The 19,822-nt window shown below is 32.7% G+C and overlaps 1 protein-coding gene across 3 annotated transcripts; it reads right to left on the bottom strand.

Moving 5' to 3' along the window:
• Nucleotides 1–795: 795 nt before the first annotated feature.
• LOC117918366 lies at nt 796–17,857 on the bottom strand. Of its 3 annotated transcripts, XM_034834957.1 has the most exons (4): nt 17,650–17,857; nt 17,469–17,516; nt 13,156–15,019; nt 796–4,451 (listed from the first exon to the last, which is right to left on the bottom strand). In XM_034834957.1, the coding sequence occupies exons 1-4, from the start codon at nt 17,703–17,705 to the stop codon at nt 2,373–2,375; spliced, it is 4,047 nt and encodes a 1,348-aa protein (XP_034690848.1). In that variant the 5' UTR covers nt 17,706–17,857; the 3' UTR covers nt 796–2,372. The 3 variants fall into 3 exon arrangements, with proteins under 3 accessions (XP_034690848.1, XP_034690849.1, XP_034690850.1); XM_034834958.1 differs by lacking the exon at nt 17,469–17,516; XM_034834959.1 differs by lacking the exons at nt 17,469–17,516; nt 17,650–17,857 and having other exon boundaries at nt 13,156–14,485; nt 14,607–14,695.
• Between the last annotated feature and the right edge of the window lie 1,965 nt (nt 17,858–19,822).

Here is a 19,822-nt window from a genome sequence, read left to right as displayed (position 1 = left end):
CCAGATAGTCATGTTTTCCTTAACTAAAATCGAAGATGGGCAATGGATCAATCTGAAGCTTAGTTGACGAGAAGGCAAGACCCCGCATAACAAATTCCTCAAAATACCCTTTTTATAATCAAAAGAGTAAGATAAGAATATTTCTAATTGAAAGCTCGATTCTTGTAATGAAATTATTTTTCTAGCATAAATATATGTATATATTTATATATATATGAAAAAAAAAAAAAAACCAATGTGAGGATTCAAAATGAAAATAACTAGTCTTTGAATATTCATCTAGGAGTGGTAAAACTTGATACAATTCATTAACACAACAAAAACCTAACAAATTTTTTGCGGGTTTGAATCAAATTTGTGTCGATCTATATACCGGTTTAATAAATAGGTAATTTTGGGGTCAACTATGCACAAAGTTAACCTCGATTAACCCATTTAATAATCACACTATTAACATAATTATATTTTTAACCCATTTTTGACTCATTTTAAATTTGTTTTTAAATAAATAGATCAATTGAGTCATAAACATATTTGATTAAAACATTAATCCTATAGAAACATATAAAACCTAGCTCAACTTGATTATTAAATGAGTTACACGATATGTTACCTGTTTAATAATAATGTAGTATTTGAGTTTATGTTTTCTACACAATTATTATTTGTGTCGGGTTTGGGCTGAATTAGTTATTAGAATGTCTAAGTTCTGACACAGCACAAACACAACCCACTAACACGAATTATCACCCCTAATCTATACACCTATTTATACTTACTACTAATACAGCTCTGCAAATAACCAGAAATTTGAATTAAAGATAGAAATTGTTCTGTATGGTGCAGGCCAGGATTCTCTAGCTGCAGCCAGGTTATTGATCGGTTCCTGACCACAAACTCCTAGAGTCAGCCCAGCTGTTTTAGCTTTCTTCCTCCATCCTTTTTAGTACTAGCCATCCTGACATATCTCTTTCCTCTCAAGCACCGCCAACACATCTCAAACCCTCAACCAACAAGAGCTGGAGGTGGTGATGAGCAAAGCAAACCAAGACCAAATCAACCCTCAACCAAAAGGGTGATATGCACAGCAAAAAACATGTTGCAATATCTTTGGCATCAGCAAAGCCCTAAATCAATGAATAAAGAGATGACAAATCCAAAATCTGAAAGCAGAAGGTTTTAAAACCAATAAGATGAGAGACTTACACTATTGGGATGTGTACTTAGCTGCATACTAGAGAGAATAATTTGGTGCAAGCAAAGTTCTATGCTAATCCAACCACAGCCCGGAAAATTTTCTTCCTTGGACAATCCTACTTATGAGAATTTAGGTTCTGGGTAGAAACACCACCCCTAATTAAAATTTGGCAGTTCTACATATGCAAAGCTATTCAAATATCCAGAATTTGATAGCACTCTTTTCATAAGCAAGCAGCAGACTGAATCCATAGTGCCTAACCCAAGAATGTACAATAGGTAATACAAATTCAGCTCCAGGCATGGCTCCAAACAAAGATGAACCTCAACTTAATATCACAATTACATAAACAAACGGAAGGAAACTTGACATGCAACAAATTTAACCACACAGAGATACTGGTTAAATTAAATGCATGGTTACCTTTTGACCCACAAATCTTAAAAGACACAAGACACGTAGCAAAACAAGGCAATTGCTTGATAAGTTATGCAACTATTTATAAAAGAAAATACTATATTAGAAAACACATACCATAACCATCAGAGATTTTTAACTTTAAATCTCTGAACAATAGGGAACTAAATTCCATTTGTATAATACAAGTTGTTTGGCTCTTTTTTTTTTTCACTTTAAAAGAGAAGACAATGCACTCTAACCACAAATGATATGCAATAACTGATAAGGGTTTCTGAAAGCAATCAAAATAAAAATATTGAATATTACGCTACTGTGATTTCAAGTAGGAGTATACTTACCCTGTTGGAGAAGCTGCATCTTTATCCGTCTGTCAACATTTTCTTAGTGGTTTACAGTACCATTTCCTTGGGAACTTTTTCCCTTTGTGCAGACCCTATAGGTGTTAAAAAGGGGTAGAAATTTTGAAAATTCGAAAAACAGTTGATCAGTCGATATTCTCACATTGGTTTGTCAGGTATGGGAGGAAACTTCCTTTCCAAGATAACATTTAGTAATTAAGAGACTTAAGTCTTTTGTTTTTCATTTTATGGCAGAGGCTTATTCATCAAGTACGGTCCAATTGAGTTAATGGATATAATTGGGTGAGATGGAGCATGTGATGTTCTTATATGTGAGAGACCCCTTATATGTAAGAGATAGACCATGCATGAAAGAGAGAGACACCAAAATATAATAATAATTTGGTTATTTATCATTAACCCTCTTGTAGAGAGCAACTTACGGATTTTGGTTGAGACTTTGTCATGAGGGTTTGTGGACCCCTTACAAAGAAGCTATCAGAATCACTTTTTGTAGCACTGGTAGTCATGGCAGATACCTCTGTTGATCCATTTAAATGGATAGCAGAAAAATGGTCAGCCCAGATATCATATCTGAATTTATCCTCACAGCCTGACTTTTCCTTTGCTTGAATTTTTTTCTGGCTGTAGAGGTTGGATCCAGGAGCTCGAGCATGCAGAGCAATTGCAGATGATGAAGCCAAAACATGAGAAGGGCACTGTAAACTGGTGGACGGCCTAACAGCACAAGGAAAAGTTGCAGAAGGCTGCAGAACAGGTTTACTAGCTGCTTTTCTAACCCCAGTATGCTGCTCCTGATTAGGAAAAATACAATTGTTATTGCAGTACCTTGCAGAAACCTTAGGGCTGAATATGTTTGCCTTAGTAACAGGTTCAACAACTTGATCCTTCTCACAGCGTTGGTGTGCTTCTAGAGTAAATGGATTCCTAGCTTCAATGGATTGGTCTACATCAGGGGAGAGTGACCACACTCGTTTGGGTGTGAAAGAACCAACCGGGGACAAAGGTGATGAAGGAGTAGAGTTTCCACTTTGACTACTTGAAACTTCAAGCAGTCCTGTCACTCCTGCACCAGCACCCTTCTTCTTCCTTTGCCTTCGACCCTTCTCTTTTCCAATCCTAACTGTGAGTTTCCCAGGTTGTGATGCTTCTAGAAAATCAGAGCTCTTAACTGCCACAGACTTCGATAGCAAAGAGGAAGGCAATAATCTTTCCTTTTGAATCTCCAACAAACCATTAGTTTGTTTTTTATGTCCCATATTTGTTTTGTCATATTGAGAAGTCACCCCCTGTTCTGGCTGCACATCCTGAACATCAGGATCTGCACCACTGGAACCCAACATCAAGGTGTCAGTTTCCCCCACTGATCTCAACAAACCATCCACTTCATGGGATACTGAAACCTTCATGTTTTTCTGGTTACGGTGCACAGAAGATTTTCCTGCTCTCCTTAAAGTGGCAATAGAACTCTCAGCCTTAAACAAGTAATCATGGGATCCCAAACCCATTACTTGCGGAAAGATGCAAAGGAACACCAGGAATATTAAGACAGCAGCAAGAAGAAACACAGAGAACTTCACTCGCATCCAGAACACTGATTTTTTACAAAGATTCAACATGTATGTAGGGAGAGTTGCCTTCATCGGTATTACAAGAATACCAGTAGTCAAGGCCAGTTCCAGATCCCTGTGTAACATTGCTGCAGAAAAATCTGTCTGGTATGATATCAGAAGCTTTGTGGACTCCCCTGGCTCAAGAGCAAAACCTTTACAATTATGTACCCTAAACCCATCCAATCCACACTCCGTCCCTGAAATTTCAATCCTTCTCACCTCCACTGGCAGATCCCCCGTGTTCTTTGCATACAGTTCTTTGGACAGTGGCTGAGAGCAGGAATAAGTCGTGTCTTCCACATCAAAAGATATGTCCAGAGGAGAGCTATTGAAAGCATTTGGCAAGTTGAGGTTGAATTCTAAGCTCTGAACAGGCTCAGACCCCTCAAGCAGCACTAGGGAAAGTGACCCTCCAAATCCACGCAACGATAACCACTCCACACCTGAAAGATTGTTCCTTATCAGGGCTGAACTTCTCCATCCACATCGATTTGAAGGGTGAAAGAAAATTGGCCCAAAAGACGCTTTTCCATAAGGGTGGACAAAGGCCTCTGTTAGTGCACTCTCAGCTATGGAGAATCCATACCTTGTCGGTGTAATAGATTCAGTGGGTGAAGGGGGTTGTAATAATCCATCTGGGCCCCTGCACTCATCAATTATTACTCCTGAGTTCAGAATGAGCTGCATTACAACTGGTTGTTGGCTTGGGTTTTTTACGGTGATCCACTTAGAGAGATGAGTTCCAACCTGAACCATTGGGAAAAGTACTTCATAATCATCAAGCACTGACATGCCACTTGTGGTACCTTGAGATTTCCAATTTCCCAACACCAATTCATCTACTTCTGCTGTCTCCAATGCCTTCAAATAAAATCAAAGGTATCATCTTAATGAGAACATAGACAGCATATATGTGAATAAGAAAAACAACATACATGAAGATCAATGATTTCACTGAGATTGTAACACCTCCATCCCAACTCCCCTCCCTCCAAAACCAAACCCCCAAACCAACAACAACCAACACCACACTCCCAATCTCCCCCCACCCTCCCCAAGCGCACACACACAACAGCCAGACACACACATAGAGAGGGATGGAGGAGGTAGAGACCAGAGATAGCACATGACTTGAGAAAATTCACCAGTCGATCAGTAGTAAATTATATGAGATTCATCTGTATATCAAACAACTTTGCAAGACAATGATTATTAATCAATCAATAACATAAACCCAGAGGCATACACAAATAAAGAGGGAGGGAGATAGAGATCAGAGATAAATCATGATCTAAGAAACAGTAAATTATCATGTGGTCCATATGTATATCAAACTTGGAAAGAAATATAAGTACTAAACAATCCATAACATGATAACAGGTTTGGTAATAAAATCTTGATGGATAGAGCAAGTGAGTGCTACATAGACTGATTGATCACCCTCAAAAGTAATGTTAAGAAGTCCTCTTGCAGGCAACAGGTTTTTTTCTCAATTATCACTGGCAAAAGGATTCCGAATGAGCATGCAATTTAATCTAAATATGAGGAAACTTATTTGGCATCATCAGCAATCTCTTAATTTCATAGATCATTTCAAGAAGATAAACTAGGAAACTGAATGGATACCCTATTGCTGAAGCCTGGGAGTTACAGGATTTTAAGCATTTGTCCCCCAATGTTTTAAGTACCATTCAGCTTTTCATTTGAGCTTGTATAATATTTATGTTTTCGAGGCACAATTCTGTTCACTTTCAATAACGTATTGAAGATGTGTTCAGCTACCGTTTTGTGCCTGTGTGCACATGTGCATGTGAGTTTGCCAGTGTATCTACTTTGTTTTGCAACTCTTTTTCAGAATTTTTCAAATCTCTCCATCGATTTTATTTATTATAAATAGATCCCCTGTTCAGCAGCCCTTGTTACAGCTTGCGCATGTGGTTTAATTTAGTTTTCTATTTTCAGGTTTTCTTAGCTACTCTGTTCTAGCATCTTTTAATTTTGACTCCATACGTTTTGAATAATTTTGGTGTTATTTTAAATAACAACCATATGTTTTGATATTGCATCCAGGTACCACTACTCTCAAGTCCTTTAATTCATCTTTCCCTGAAAACCCTTCATATTTTGGAGCCCCAATCAGCAGTTTTTTTGGCACATATTCCTAAACTTGTGTTTCCAGTGTTAAGTCCTCCCTTCAGGCTCTTGGCTACTTGTTACAATCCAAATATGTTTCCATTCCATGTCATGGAACCTTTCTTTTTTGGTATTTTTCATATTGCTCCTTGTGTTATAAGGTTCGGCTGACCTGCTTATGGACAACCTGTATCAATCATATATAGGCTTCAGTTGCTAGAACTGCCATACCTTTTTAAAATTACTAATCAACCTGCTCTTGGTAGGCAAACTAAAATTCTATTAAACAAAAAATGAAAAAAAAACCCTAACAAAAAAGGGTACAATGTATTTATAAAGGAAGTATACAAGAGCATCAAAGGCAACAAAACCTCAAACCGATACTTAGTCTCTCCTTAAAAATCAATTAAAACAAATAAGGAGCTAAAATCACAATTCAGACTAAAAGTAGTCGACCAATGTTATGTTTGATTCTCAAAATGCACTAAGGAAAAAAAATGCTAAGCAAAATAATTTTCTCATGTTTTGTTGTCCTATAAAAAATACCAAACAAAATCAAATACAACTAAAATTAGTTAGAAGCTTATATATTTTTAAATTATTTAATCTTTATATATAAAATTTAAAATAAGTAAAATGAATTTGAAGTAACATACAAAAATAACTTATTGACTTTAAATCTAAAAATAACTTATTGAGAAGAGATCCCCTGCATGAACCACTATCATCCATTGGTTTAACTTCTCTTCTATTGGATAATGACTCACTGCATCCTCTACTTGCGGGAAAGGATTCTATGTTGAAATTAACAAAATTAAGAGTACATTTGGCTGAAAAAAGTGAGATATCTGGAATTAACTTGCCTAAGAATTCTATTTGAATAATAATTTAACTATCATAGAACTTGGTAATTCAAACTGGCTGCAATTCCAATGTGATACAATTACTAAAGATGTGTCTTTTGAACCATATATGCTGAGGAGTCTAACTCCGTTGCCCCCCACTTAGTTAAGATGTTTGAAAGATCTAAGACACCAATCAAAAGGAACTCACCAGTCTCCTTATAATTCTTGATTAATGTAAATGTCAACTAAAGCTACTAAAATTTTAGTGTAAGCAGAATTCTGAGAGACACAATCCATGTGTATAAAATGAAATGTTTGGTAAAAGATTTTAGGATTAGAATGATTTTATGTAGTCACTTTTGACAGGATCATTTTGAGAGAGTAAAGGAGACGCTCCTGATACTCTCATTCTATTTACCTTAATATGCCATAGACAAGCTTGTTGGCCATGATGGTTTTGGTGTTTCCTCCTACCTGAGTTTTACTACACCATATTCTCACTTAGGTCAAAATTATGTCTGAGCCCTTTCAAGAATTATTATTTATTCCCTAATGATTTCCTCTACATGTAGTGAGGACTGGCATAATTCAAGGGCGTAATCTTGGTATAATGAAAGTTCCCTTAAACATAAAACAACTTAAAAATAAAACAGTTTCACCGTAAAACCACTTCATGCGTAAGCTAAGAAAGAGCCTTCACGAAAAGCAACATCTTTTTTATTTCCATCTTAAACTCTTTCTTAAGTCAGAATTTCTTTTAATTAAATTACTACTACAAACATAAGCTCCGCTCTTATTGTGCTGAATCCTTCATGCAGTCTGTACACCATGAATTCTGCATTGGATAGAGTAAATAATTGTAACAAACACTAAAGTTCAAATCTTGAGAGATTGATAAGAAGGAAATGAATTGTTCAAAATATTTAAAAGATATATTTAAAGGACGGTATTGATAGATAGATATTATGATGATAGTTAGGGGATTTTGATAAAAGAGTTAATTCCTTAAAAGTTTTTGGGAAAAGTGTGTTTTCATGTACTCGTATAAAAAAAATCACAAAATAGAAACTCAAAATTTATAAAATACAAATTCCAAACATTTATTTAAAAATAATTAGGATTTCATGCACTTTTTGGTCAAAGGTACAAACTTTGACCATTTAGGTACTACCTTTAACCGCTGACTACATGAAACTTAAATTATTTTTAAAGGATTCCTATTTTATAATTATTTTTATATGGGTCATTATTTAGTTGGTGTGGATATAACATGAGATAGGATAAAAGAGAGGATATTATATCTTATCCCATGTTTGGTTGGTGATGGGATAAAATAAGCTATCATATTCTATGTTCAACCAAACATAGATAAGATAAGTAGTGAGATATATTATTCATCCTCTTTTTTTATCCCTTCTATAATATGTATCATAAATTTATTTTTTATCAATTGTTTTTTTATATATATACTTATTTTGCAAAATAATTCTTTTTTATTATAAATTAAATTTATGGTTAAAAAAGAAAAACTAAAAAAAAAATATTTATAAAACAATATTAATATATGACAAATTATTTTTATATATTAAATAACATCATATAAAAAAAATTATTTGTGAAGTTTAAATATTTTAATCATGAATATTGAAATGTTATATAATTTTAATTTCAAATAGAAAATATTGAAATGATATATATTTTAAAAATCATTTTTTAAAATAGAAAATATTGAAATGTTATATAATTTTTATTTTAAATATTGAAAATAATATATATTTCATATTATTTTTTATTCATTTCACAAATTAAATATAAACATAATATAACATAACATATCTCATTAGATATGCTACCTTAAAATATCATGTTCATATGCATATTCAAATATATCATATCTCATTAGAAATCATATCCTAAGATGCGTATTTCTTATTCAATGGGATATAATATCCTAATCTATATATATATATATATATCTTATCTTATCCTTTCCTGCTAGCCTATGTGTATTTCTTATCCAATGGGATATAATATTCTAACATATATATCTTATCTTATCGTATCCTAACCTATGTGTTTATAATAAAATTATCAGATAAATGATTTTTATTCCTTTTCTTCATAAAAAAAACTAATAAAAATCTTGCTAGCTTATTAATATATTTTAAATTTTTAATTGAATTTTAATTTTTATTGTTTGGTCTCCACTTTGTGCTAAACTTCTCTACTATTAATATATTATGTCAAATTAATAATCATAATAATATATTATTAATATGCCATATAAATTATAAATGAATAAATTATATTTGCCAATTGATTTTCATTCTAAATATCTATATGACAAAGAGTTTACTTTATTATCGTAAATTCAAAATTAAAATGCTATTAAAACCAAAAGGAAAACTTTTTATTAATAATCGCATGTGATTTTGAAAAAAATTAAATAGTAACATAGCAGACTTTGTACGACTTAATATTATATTAAAATAATCCCATTTAATAATTTAAAACTGTTAAAAATTAAAAAACATCAATTTTCTTGAAATATTATCCATGTGATTATTATGTGAAGTAGTGGAGTACTAATTACAGCACTAGTTACAATAACCATAATACCTCAAACAAGAAAAAAATCATATAATTTAGTATTATCATATAGTTTGATTAAACTAGTCACTATTTAAATAAAACTAAAAATTTGACAAACCCTTGTCAACTATTTCACAATATAAAAATTTTTTAAAAGAATAAAAAAGAAAGACAACTAACCACCCATAGAAACTACCCATAAAAATATGAATAAAATTATTAAAAGATATGCAAAAATATTGAAAGAATAAGAAGAAAATAAGGAAAAAAATGAAAACAGTTAAGCCGTGATATGAATAGAATTTTTTACAAGTTCAATAAAAAAAAAATTGATCTATCTTTTATTTTTACTTTTATTGGAAATTAAAAGAGTGTTTGTTTCAATTATGATATCTTATAATATTTTTGATAAGTAGATGGTGTGACTTATTGCGATATTTTGTATCATTAAATTGCTAATTTGTCAAATTTTCATAAACTATTTGACAATCAAGAGCTGTTTTTTTACATGAATTATTAGAAACACTCTTATTTTAAAAGTTTCCAAGCTACCAATGGCGACATCAGAAATTTTTTTTGTTGATGGCTAAGAAGCATTTTTTGACATGAAGCGTTAGACAATTGACCCCACTCTCATTTTAGTAGTTTCCAAACTACAACATTGTGAAGTCAGAAAATTTTTTGTTTGGGGGAAGTAGCAAAATTATGGATTGTAATATACATTTTATTATCACTCAACATATTAAGTCATTTCAAATATATTTATGAAAGAAAGAAAAAAAAAAAATATATATATATATATATATATATATATATATCAAATTTATAAAAATAATAATAATAATCTAAAGGAACTTTTAAAAGAATAAAAAAAAAATTGATAAAAAATTCACTAGAAAATTTTCAATAATTTTAGTAAATTTTTGTAACAAAAAAATCCTAAATATTTTCAAAAAAAATAATAATTTCATTGCTAAATGGTAGGATTTTTCAAATAATCAAATGTAAATTAGTTGAGTGACAGTTTTTAATTTAAATATTAAATATTTTGTAGTTCTAATTTTATTTTTTCAAAAATTATATAACAAATATGAAAAAGAAAAATTCAATAAATTTTGAGATTAGACAATTTGGACAATGATGCTACATACATCACTTTGGATCACTTTAGATATATATATAAAAATCAAAAATCAAATATCAAAAATAAAACAGTAAAGTACTTAAAAATACTGGTAAATATGGTGATATGAGTATTTTCCTTTTTTTGCATTTTATATTACATATAAAAGAGGATTTTTTATTTTTAAAAATAAGTAATCAATTTCTAAAAAAGAGAAAAGAAAAGAGAGTGGTTTGTTACGCCACCATACATAATCTAACACCCTAGACAGTAGAATTGAAATGACTCTTTTAACCTACATAAAATTCTCATTTTTCTCTTAATTAAAAATGCATTTAAATGCCAGTTATACCACTCCAAAAACCTCTTCCTAGATATTCTTATCCTCTCTTTTAATCTTTTTTTCACCTTAGCTGAATCGCATCTCACATCATCATTCTCTCCATACCAACTATACTGCTCTAAAAGTCCTCTTCCTAGATATTCTCATCCTCTCTTTTTCATCTTCCATCAACTACATCTCAGCTCATTATTCTCTCCTTCTGACTATCAATCTCATTTTCAACATCTCAACCAATCCATTGTCTTTTAGACTAAAATTCCAACCAAACCACTCTCTATCCATCTCATCTTTCAACGGCTTAATCTATCCACTCATGGATCATGAACATAATTTTTGTCTACACATTAATCACCTACAAACGAATAGAATTTCCAAGGTGACTCGAGAATATTAATTATTCTATCCTTTTTAAAATTTTATACTTTTGAACCGAAATTATTCTCAGGGAAAGAAAATTCCCTATCGGCTTTCCTAATGGTAATAGGTATTTATTTGAGAACAAATATGCACTAAGCTTTGCTAGGAATATGCCTTAAGGTGATCCGGGACTTGATGCTTAACTGCAATATAAGATATTGTTGAGAGAGAGAAAGAAAGAAGAAAAACCTTAATTCTCATTCATGTAATGTCTACTTACAATTGAGAGATATATATATATATACAAGGCTAGGAGTCCTAACTACCATACATGTGACCTATATTAACAAGGAAAGATTATATACTATAAATACATTATATTCAACGCTCCCCCTCAAGCTGGAGCATATACGTCATATGCACCAAGCTTGTTACAAATATATTTAATCCTAGGACCTCTGAGAGATTTAGTGAAGATATCTGCTAGTTGATCATTTGAATTAACAAAACTTGTAGCAACACATCCTGATGCGATCTTCTCTCTAATGAAATGACAGTCAACTTCAATATGTTTTGTCCTTTCATAAAAGAATGGATTGGATGCAATATGTAATGCGGCCTAGTTATCATTCGTGTATAATCCTTTGGCCTGAGTCCAAAATTTAAAACAAGTTTTGTAAGCCCGAAGATGAAGAAGAATCTTGGGATCAACCGATTGCCATAATACACTACATAACTGTGCATCTATCTTCCTCCACTGTACGCGGTCAACCTCAGGGATATCTGCCTCCTGTGTAATCAAGTGATCCTCATATCCTTGACCCATAAACCAAAGTTCAACAGAGGCAGACCAGGAAAGATAATTTTCGCTGCCAACCAATTTCTCCGAAGTAATCATAGGAGATCCAGATATGACAGAAGAAAAAATGGAAGTTTTAGTAGTCATATCCACTTATCTGGAAAATGAAGTATGTTTGGATCGAAGAGAGCCCTAATATGGCTTCAGATTGCGGCGTGGCACCACCGAAAAAGGGAGACAGCCTCAGATCGCGGCGTGGTACCACCAGAAAGGTAGAAGAACACTTCCCAAGGCACGTGCAGGGATTGGAGTGGAGAAAAAGTAGTTGGAGCTTCGCCGGAAAGACTGTTTGGAGGGCTGACGGAGACAAAAATCCCCAAAAGAGATACGTGCAGGGCTCGGATGGGAGAACCAGAGAGGTAGGGAGGCTGGTCGGCGTCAGGCGAAGCTGGAGGAGGAGGCGCGTCACCGGAAAAGGCCTCACGCGCCCTCACACGTCGGCGCATGAGATGCAGCCGCCGGCCGGAAAATTGTGCGTGGCCGGCACGTGGATGCTCTTTTGGTGCCGGTGCCTTCACAAAAGTTGGAGATCTCCTCCAGGCGCTCCTTCTGGTATGGTCGGTGTCGGAAAAATACGTCACCGGAAAGTTCGCCGGCGGTGAGTGGTTTCTGTCGACGATCCGACTGACCGGAAAGTATTGGGAGATGGGGAAGGTGACCGGAATGAAACTCGGTCACCGGAAGGTTTCCCGGAGTTGATGACACGGGAAATAGGAAAAAATTAGGTTTTCTTCCTTGGCTCTGATACCATGTTGAGAGAGAGAAAGAAAGAAGAAAAACCTTAATTCTCATTCATGTAATGTCTACTTACAATTGAGAGATATATATATATACAAGGCTAGGAGTCTTAACTACCATACATGTGACCTATATTAACAAGGAAAGATTATATACTATAAATACATTATATTCAACAGATCTCAATCACACAAATAAATTTAACTGCACTATAAGATCTCAATCGCACAAATAAATACTTACATAACGTAAACATAAGGAAAATCAAAAAACAAGTGAAGCGAACCAAAGCCCTAGCAGAGATGAGAATAACAAAGTTTTCAAATTATATCAACATGGTTCTTAAAAAACCATCAAAAAAATTTATGCATACATGAGTCAGAGGGTCCATGCAAGGTCATTGGCTTTTTCACTAGAATGGACTTTCGATAAAAAGGCTAAAAATTGAAGAAAGAAAAAACAGCTCATTATTAGGAAGAGAACCCTGCTAATCATTATATATCAACCATCAGGGATTTGCAATACCTGAAAAAATATATACATGATAAAAAATTGAGAGAGTGTAATCAGCATACCTTGATCTGTGATGCCGTCTGCATGCCGTTGCCTAAAGACCCTGCCCTCAGGGTGCCAGATTTGGCCTTCTCAGACTGATGCCTGTATCCATTAAATGCATCCAATTGATGTCTTGAACAAATATGAATAATGTCCTGGCAGGGAATTTCAACCTGAGGACTACTTGAGTCATTTATCAATATGAGTAATCTACAGTTCATGTTTATACTGGGCCACTCAGTTGAAGAATCATGCGACTCAACAGGCAGGTAACTGTAAATAACGACAGCAACTTGTGTGACAGTGCCAGGAAAAAGTATTAAGCCTTCCATATATTTGATCTGGAAAATCTTTTCATCAGCAACTTCACTAATTTTGACAACACTTAGCAGATGTGAAGCACTATTTCTCAAAGAAATAGCAACAGCAAGATTTCTGCTGGCATCACATGGCCCTAAAGATTCAAGAGATACTGAAATAGGCCCTGTAACATCATCATATGTAGCTTTCCCATCCAGATCAGCTTCCAGAGGAAACATAAGTATATCAGCTTTATCCTGTGAAGGCCTTAGCAACTGCATACATAAAGCACCAAATATTTTTCCTCTAGAATCATATGAGAAATCCATCTCTATAATGGTGTCAGTGCTGTGAGGACTAATCTCCCAGTTCCTATGGGGCTTCATTGCCATCAGTGGCGTGCCAACGTGACCACTAGTCACATCCAACCCATCCTCAACACTCAGAATGGTATGCTCATCAGAACCATGTAAATTTTCTAAAGAACAAATTGCTTCAGTTGAGTGTGAAGCATTCCCTACAGAAACTGAGATCCATGCAGTTACTTCCTGCACATAGAGGTTTTCATCAAAAGGATTGTACAAAGACAAATTCTGACTCCACCGTCCATTGGAAAACACATCCAGTCCAATTAGGGGCCTTATTCCATATGGGGACTCAACAGCAAAGCCTTTAGCCTGGACCAAGAAACCACCAGAGCTTGTTTGCAGGATCAGGTGAGCTGAAGACACACCCAACCATCTAGGTAAGAAAACAAAACAAATTGAAGCAACTTCCCCAGGCCCTAGAAATACCTCACTAAAATTGCAAGGATAGAACTGTATATCAGTACTGAATGGTTCATATACATGTAAAATACTGTCATTGCAGGTATTTTCCACAGTTATAAAAGCTACAGAAGGAAGATATAAATATTTTTGCCCCCAATCCAGTAGAGGTGGACTTATTTCTACTTGGGGCAGTGAAGAACCATCAAAAGAACTTGAACTTTTCATCTCAGAGTTCTTGTTCAGCATAGAACTTGTGCTCTTCTGATTGCGTAAAGGTCCTCTACAGGAAGAAAGATCATTTTGATTAGCACTTCTGGTTTGAAGGGATGGCATCACATGGACTCCCTCTCTATAGTTCAAAGAACAAGAAACAGTCCTTCCATTCAATAACTTAAACATACCATAGTCTGATGACCAGCTCAAGTTACTAGCTTGTTTGCTGGGCACAGCTGATCCTACAGGTAGTTTGGCATCAGGACTTCTTGAAACTTCTAAAACAGCTTCTGTAAGCCTATGCTCTTCAGTTAAAAATCCAGGCAATGTTGAAGGAAAGCAGAACAAATGAGAATTAGCACAAACATTCTCAAGACTTAGATGCATCAGCGGATTTCCCAGAACAGTGTCTGAACTAATATCACCAACAAATATATCTTGAGAATCTGGATCATAATTATCTGTGTAGGACCCACATGCATCATATTCCACTTGTTTCTGCATCCCATTCATGGGACATGGTCCACATAGAGCGATGCAAAAAAGGGTACACAGCACAACCACAATAACATGGAGAGTTTGGGCTGGGCAAAACAATCCCCTGAATAAACAACCATACAAATGACATTAAATGCAAGATTAATTGTTCACTTAGCAATGAGGCTGGCATGGAAAGAAAAAATACTTCCAGTATAAAATACCCTGATAAACCATTATAAAACAAGAACCAGAAAACAAAAAACCTATGCTTTTCTGCCCAGAAGACTAAGAAAGTGTTTGACGAAACTTAATACTAATCACTTCATGACTTAAGTTGAATTTTAGTTAAATTAATTTTTAAGTTGTTAACTTAAAACTTATTATTTGATTTTTACTTTAAGCATTAAGACTATTTCGTAAAATTTTGTTAATTTTTTTTTTAAATTATCAAATTGGCATATTTACCTCAATAATTTTAATCTATGATACCTAGATCCTTCAATTTCACCCAACATACCCGTATTTACACAACATGATATAGGACAGGGTATGGGATCCTTGTCAAACACTCTTATTTTACTTTGGGTGTGCTCTTTAATTTTTTTCATCAATATCCTTTTATTCTTTCAACTTTCTTAGTAGTATTTACATTAGAGGAAAAAAAAAATAAAGAGTTAGATGAAAAGTGAATTTTTGTAAAAATATTTTATGATAAGAGGAAAAAAAGGGATTACAAGGAAAAGATGGGAGCTTTTAAAAAGGATACCTACAATTCCAATTTATTTTTAATTGATTTTACTTTAATAATGTTATCCCAATGCCCATTTTTTGGATACCTTTTACTCAAGTCATTGTATCCTAAAATTTGAGTTGATCAAACACCTAGACACATACCCACATCTAACACTCATACCCAAACCCATGCAACATAGATTTTAATAATAATTACTTTAGCTTTATTAATCTTAAGTAATAAATTTGTTTGTTAAACATCCATGTTAAAAGTATAGTAGATACATAAAATTACCATAAAATGTTTACCATAAAAAATGAGTCATTGTCATAAAAGAAACTTTCACTAGATGTGGACAAATGAGGTAAAAGAGATTTGAGATTCACAAATAAGCTAATTATTTTCACTTAATACTTAAGATTATTTTTAATTTTAAGTTATAACATTAAGTTATTATTTTACAAACATGTTTAATTCACTTAGGTCCTATTTAAATCAACTTCTAAGAAGTCAAAAGCTCTTTTTTAAGTTCAATAAGAGTTTCTATGCATATTTGACTAATTTTATTCAAAAAGCTTATGGCTTCAAAAAAAAATATTAATATGAAAGCCATAGAAATGTTGGTTCTTGCACAAGCTTTATTTTGGCTTATGCAAGAAATTCTTTGATGTTTAATAAAACTTTTATAACATTAATATTATCCTTTAAAAACTACGACTTTGGCTTTAACTTCAACTTCACACAGGAAGTTATCTCAAACAAGACCTTAATGATTTAAATTAAGTTATTAAGTCATATTAATTCATTAAGTTGATTTACCAAACACTCTCTCATTAAAATTAAAATTTAAAAAAAAAAAAAAAGTTTTACATTAACAAAATTAAAGATCCCAAGAAAAAAAATGTTTCAACTTTGTTAGGCTTTGTTTGGATTTTAAAGTTTGGAGGAAAGTAACAGGAAAGAAAATAGTGAAAAACAGAGGGGATGAAAAAATAAATAAATAAATAAATAATCTATGAATAAAATTTTCTTCCTCCTTCTCCAAATTTATTTCTTTTCTTTCCTCTTCCATGCAAACAATGAGTCATTCCACAAATCTCATTCGTGATCCAAATAAGGCCCTAAGAGCCCAAACAACAGGAGATAAGGACATAATTCCCCCCTTCTTTCATTGCTTTGGGGTTTACAACCAACAAGACCAAAATAACGGAAACCAACTATAAAACATTGCTTAAAAAAATAAGGAATACATAAAAAAGAAGTTGATATAGGTTACCCTTATTTATTACACCAACTTAAAAGAATTGAGTTTTACACTCAAGAAAAATATAGAAAACAGTGAATCAGTAGACACCATGTTGTTCTCCTAAAAACAAGGGAATGCTTCTTCTCAACACTATTAATAGAAACAGATGGATATAAGCAACGACGCTATAACGAATCAACTAAGTAACAAAACAAAATTTTCTACTTTGAGAAATGACACAAGCAGAAAATATATTTTCTAACACAGACGTTTTGAAGCCGCCGAGAAATCAGGCAAACCACACGTTTCTCGTTACCAACCACAGAGAAATTTCTTGGAGTTCCTCATTAAAAAGAAGCTATTTTTCTAGATAAAACGCAGAAAAACACGCACACAAGACCAAAAGAACAAGAAATCAGGAGCAAACAAACATCCCAAACGGGAAGAAAATTTAAAATATATATATATATTGTCGCAGAAAAAAAAAATCGAGTATAATCTAGAAATCAAATACGATCCTCTTGATAGCTCAGAAACGGTAAGCAAGAAAAGAAACGAAAAGGATTGGAATTTCTTGACAGTAATCCCCACCACAACCAGCCAAAAAGATTCCAGCCTTCTATTTTTCCTTTCCTTCCGCTATTTTCACGAAAGCCAAACAGAGGAAAAGGTAAAAAAAAGAAAAATAATCGATCATCAGAGTGAAGGAGAGCATCGGACATGAAGGAAAGGCTCAGAAAAATGAAGGAAAGCATTGAGAGTGAAGAGTTACCTATAGAAAATGGCGAGCTGCTGCTGAGCTCTGAGAGCTATGGTCTCCAACTCCATCTCTGCGAAGCAGCAGAGGAGAACATCTGAGGTTTTCGATTTAGGGTTTTCAGAGATGGTGGCCAGATGCTTTCAGCAAGGCACTCCTGATAAAAGCCAATGAATGGCCTCGGAGAACGAAAGAGAACGAGGGAGGAAAAAAGGAAAAAAATCAAATGACCTCTCTCGGACTTGCCCAAAGCTTGTATCACTTGAAAGCCCAACACTGTGCTTCACAAAAAACGGCGTCGTTCTCCCAAAGCTAATTCCAAAGAAATCAATGGGTAAAAATGGGAATTACCCCAGCGTTGAAGGGAAGTTGGAAGACTTGGTGTCTGATATTTTAAATTAAAATAAAGTTCCGCATTTCGGCGAGGACAGTCTCGGACTACTTGAGAAGTCCATTTTACCCTTTCCGTGTTGCTGACGCCCAAGGTTGATCTGCAGTCAAGCGTGTCACCGTTAGTCACCCACAAAGGGGCATACTGGGAGTAGGAGTAGAAAGATGCGCCGCTTGCTCGTCAAAAAGGACAGAATCCTCTTGCTGCTGCCAAAATTGCAATTCATTTATTTTATAAATATTTTCCATATTTATCCTCTGACAGATGGAAATATTTTATATTTTCAAATATATATATAGACATTTATCTGATGCTATATTTCCTCTCTTAAAAAAATCAGGATAAAAATAAGTTAATAAATTAAATTTTTATTTTAAATAAATAAAATTATAATTCAAAGTAAGATCTATTTTTATAAAACTAGTAAAAATAAGAAAATAAAATAATCACTTATATAAAGAAGAAATGAGAAAAAAAAAAATAAAGATATTTTTTTATCTTAAAAGTTAATAATTTTGTTTCCCATAAGAAAAGATTATAGAGTACGTTTTTAAAGTGATTTTAAAAAATATTTTTAATTTTTTTAACATTTTAAATTTTTATTTTTTAAATATTATAAATATTATAAACAATTCTTAAAATTATTAATAAACGCACTTTTATAATGTACTTTTTAGTGATTCTGATAAATGTTTTTAATTTTTTTTATATTTAAAATATAAAAAAATATTAAAAATAGTAAAAACACTTTTTAAAATCATTTTTAATGTGATAATTGTATTTACAGGTTGGAATCTATCCTTGTATTTATAATCTACTTTGCTAAAAGAATTTAGCTTATTAAAACCTTCTTATTAAAAATTTATACAGGAAAAACTCGGCCAAGAAAAAAATGGCAATCTTATAAATGTTACAGTCTTGGATTGATTGCTAACACTACCTCATTAAAAGCGCTCACAAAAAAATCCGATGGGACAGAATCTAGACAAAGAAAAAGAAAAGCATGTACTAATATTTTCTGCATGTGTGCTTTAATAAGTATATTTTCCATATGTGTGTATGGAGTTTTTGTAAGTACGTTAGTAATTTTGTTTCAATTATTTTGTGTCTTATGAAACTTTTTAGATAGCAATTTATTTTTAGTTAATTTTTCTTGGATTATAAAACTTTTTAGATAGTAATTTATTTTTAGTTAATTTTCTTATGAGATAAGATAGGATTGAATTGGAAATTTTAATTAAATTAAAATGATTTGAAAAAAAATTTGAGAATTTAAAAAGAAAAATAATAAAAATAATTTGAAATTTAATTTTAAATTGAAATATTTCCAAATAATAAAAATAATTTGGAAATTAATTTTAAAAGAAAATTTTGTCAAATTTTTTAAAAATATGAAATCTTTTTAAAACTCTTAATTTTCTAAATTATTTTTAGTAAAATATAATTTATAAATTGATTTCAATTCCACTAAGTTTTTTCTTATATATACTCTATCTAAATGTTTTTAATTGTTTATTTTTGAAGACATTGAGAAAAAATCCACCTAACTCGTCTTATCATTTTCAATCTCTTAAAGAAAGATTTATAGTATTGAATCTAGTGTTATTTAAAATCATACATTTCTTCAACAAAGTTGAGAAGTGTTCATTAAAGCAATTAAAAATTACTATATCGCGAATATGGATTAAGTTGTACATGTTGAAGGGTGAGTTTTGAAGATAAAACAATCAAGTAAATCTATATGTCTTTATCTCATGTAATGGATTTAAATTTGAGGTTTTAAACCTACGAAATCTT

The sequence above is a fragment of the Vitis riparia genome, chromosome 7 (genome assembly GCF_004353265.1).
Source record: "Vitis riparia cultivar Riparia Gloire de Montpellier isolate 1030 chromosome 7, EGFV_Vit.rip_1.0, whole genome shotgun sequence".
Lineage (NCBI taxonomy): Eukaryota > Viridiplantae > Streptophyta > Magnoliopsida > Vitales > Vitaceae > Vitis > Vitis riparia.
Note: the sequence above shows the minus strand (reverse complement) of the source record. Positions and strands in the feature narration are given on the sequence as shown.